Source organism: Micromesistius poutassou (genome assembly GCF_964030765.1).
Source record: "Micromesistius poutassou genome assembly, chromosome: 21".
In the NCBI taxonomy this organism is placed as follows: domain Eukaryota; kingdom Metazoa; phylum Chordata; class Actinopteri; order Gadiformes; family Gadidae; genus Micromesistius; species Micromesistius poutassou.
Window position 1 is genome coordinate 1435519 of NC_140291.1, and position 3431 is coordinate 1438949.

At 47.8% G+C, this 3431-nt stretch overlaps 1 protein-coding gene across 1 annotated transcript in view; it reads right to left on the reverse strand.

The window, feature by feature from the left end:
• Positions 1-625: 625 nt before the first annotated feature.
• Positions 626-3431, reverse strand: part of chst15b (carbohydrate (N-acetylgalactosamine 4-sulfate 6-O) sulfotransferase 15b) — a 32620-nt gene continuing 29814 nt past the window's right edge. Inside the window, exons 7-8 of the mRNA XM_084485295.1 lie at positions 2761-2908; positions 626-1498 (exon numbers count right to left, since the gene is read on the reverse strand). Of these exons, the coding sequence (XP_084341421.1) occupies positions 1308-1498; positions 2761-2908 (339 nt within the window). The 3' untranslated portion in view covers positions 626-1307. The remainder of the gene's footprint in view (positions 1499-2760; positions 2909-3431) is intronic.

A 3431-nucleotide genomic window follows, 5' to 3' on the forward strand; every position in this document is an offset into this window, starting at 1 on the left:
ACAGGTGGGCGTGTCCACATAGATGTGTGCTGGATAGATCAGTCTACCAGCCTACCCAGCGGACTGTAGCAAACGTTGTTCATCTATCCGTCATACATCTAGGTGGACACGCCCACCTGTGATGTCAGAAGCTGCACATTTTCAAAACTATTTAATATGTCCCCTTTAAGCATCTGGGGGCTCGAATGCATTTTTTTTTTATTTGACCGCTGAAATTTTCTGCAGAAACAATGCAGCATTTCTTCTTGGAAAGGTTATATAGTCACAAGGTTTCAGTCTAATTTCAGCATCGTCGCTCCTTTCTTCCTGAACATTTTGCTTACTTCTGCAACGTGCTAGATCAGCCACTAGATGTCAGTACATTACATCCTAAAATTCTCATTAATCTTTGACCAAATCTGAAGTTACAATTCATGCATAGGAATGTATAGCTATGAAAGGACAGAAAACAGCATACTTCTGATACTGTGTTTTGAGTATCTACATAAAATGCATTTAAATAGACCACTGTATTTTTGTTTCTTCAAGTTGTTTTATTCAGTTTTATCCAAAAAAGAAAGATTGAAATCTCTCAAACTTTCTCCCTCTATACATATATACATAAATACATTTGTGTTGTCACACACACATACACACAAACAGACCAGACCAAAGCAAAGCATTAGCGCAACCCATTGTATTCGATCGTACATTCACCACCGCCACCACCAGCACCTCTACATTTAACTTTTACTTTATTTTGCTTGGAACAAATGATTTAAATAAAACCATACCATAGATTTCAGAGAAAAAAAATCAACAAATGATAGCAGATACTGTAGGTACTGGTTTTTGACGAGTCAGTGGTTTTGTCGGTTAGGCGGCTGTTTCCTGTGTGTTGATAGTGGCCAGAGGTGGGAGGGACTTCAGAGGGGGGGGGGCAGGATATCGACGTCTCTTACATCCTTAGGAGTGGCGAGAGAGAGGGAGGGACTTCAGAGGGAGGGGACAGGATATCGGCGTCTGTTACATCCTCAGGAGTGGCGAGAGAGAGAAGGAGGGATTTGCATTTCCGGAACATGTTTCCGGACATTGCTTCGTCGAATCCTTGGTAAAAGTAAAACCCTCCGTATTCCTTCTTATCGTCGTCGTTGCCATCGTCGTCCTGGTACGAGTCCTTCACCTGGGAGTGTTCACAAACACACGGCTCACATGAAGTCAGAAAAAATTGCATTTGGGTTGTGGGGGAGCTGACTGGATGCCAGCCCATAATAACCCGGCCTCCCTGTCCTTGTCCAACACGAGGGAGCAGATGTTCACCCCGGCTGCTACGGGCCGTCCCAGAGGAAGGAGTTGTTCTGCAGGACGGCGGCCAGCTTCTGGTTGAAGGGCTTGTAGAAGTCCTGCAGGAGCTCCCGGGTGCTGGCCAGCATGGGACCCAGGTTCCTGTTGGCCTCTTTCCGCGTGTTGGACGCCGGGCTCTGGGTGATCTCTGCCTCCTGCTTCTCTGTCAGCGGACCTGGAACACACACACACACACACACACACACACACACACACACACACACGTACGTACACACACACACGCACACACACAGAGACACACACACACACACGTACACACACACACGCACACACACAGAGACACACACACACGTACACACACACAGAGACACACACACACACACACACAGAGACAGACACACACACACACGCGAACAAACACACACAGACACACACACGTACACACACAAGCGAACACACACATACACACACAAGCGAACACACACACACAAGCGAACAAACACACACAGACACACACACGTACACACACACGTACACACCAAGGTCAACACAGAGTCCAGAGGCGTCCAGCGCCGCTATGATCCATTTCCCACAGCTTCACAGCTTCACAGCTTCACAGCTTCACAGCTTCCGGACGCGTGAAGCCACAGTGAAAGCAGCCGCTGTGAAATTCCTGTGTGTGCAGTCACAGTGTGCTCCGAGTCCACGGCCCCCCCCCCCCCCCCCCCCCCCGGGCAGGTGATCTCGAGGAGGTAAACACACACTGTGGCTGGCGTTGCCAAGCTTTGGCGCTTTGGTGTTTTGGTGTGTGTGTGTGTCTGCATCTTTAGTATGTGTGGCGTAATTTGATGAACGAATCCAGGAAATTAAAATCCTTTGTTTTTTTCATGATGCCATTCCCCTGCCGGCAAAAGACTCCTGTGGCACCGTCCCTTCCTCTCGGAATAAAGATAACCAAATGCTTATCTAGTAACAAGGCCTTGAGGGTTCCGCACCGGGCGCTGAGGACTTTGAGACGTGCTCTTTCCATTAGGAAAAGGCCAAATGGGTGTGCACATCACATCCACTGTTCAATACTAAGTAGTCGGTCATAATCGTTGGTTTTAGGAATAGGAGTGGGGAAGTAATCTGGGAACCAGTGTTCCTGTCGCGTTAAACCAAGTAGAGGAGTCTGCTCAGAGCCTGGGTCGGAAACCAGAAACCGAGTTATGCCTTGTTTCCTGTCTCGTTACAGAGATGTTTACCAACGAGGAACTCATTTGTGGAGTGGTTGCCATCCCCGACGGGGATGTGAATACGTCTCTTTCTAGAGACGCATTAGACACTTTTTTTGCACTTTTTTCTACTGCAGGCTGAGTCTGTGGTCGCAGATTACACACTTGTGACATCCCCGCCATCCTCCAGCCAGCCGATTGGTCAAAGCAAACGTTTCCAAGCATCTCATCAGAGCAGTGGATCGGTGGTCGTGTTCCTTACCCAGGTGGAGGAAGTCAAACACGCGGTTCATGGTGTACTTCCGGTTCAGGGCGTGGTCCTCCAGACGCAAGACCAGCAGCTGGTCCCGGCGGAAGATGGTCAACCAATCTAGTAGGAAGACAACGTAGAGGCCCACAGGCATTCTGATCTACAAGCAGTGGAAACCACAGGATCAGTGGGCATCAGTTAGGAGGATCAGTGGACACTTGTGTGAATCAAAAGCAGAGCCGTGCCAACGTAGATTAGAGGAGATTAATTATGTATTTATTGCATATTATTATTTAATATTGTTTACTTTAATTTAGCAGGAAGTGAGGTCGATTCAAAACCGTTCAGGCCTACTACTATCCAATGTGTTCCCATTAATACGAAGGGAACCACAGAATTGTTCCTTTTGATTGACAGTACAATTGTACAACCCCCCCCACTCTGGACCTAACCCCTCCCACCCCCTGTGTCAGAATCAATCAAATAGATGCCCTTGAAGTGACCGTCACAGCAAGTAAGTGTGTGTGTGTGTGTGTGTGTGTGTGTGTGTATGTGTGTATGTGTGTATGTGTGTGTGTGTGTGTGTGTGTGTGTGTGTGTGTGTGTGTGTGTGTGTGTGTGAGACGGTCCCCTCTTCCATATCATGCAGATCTGTGTTGGCGGTATGCACGCTATGTTAATTT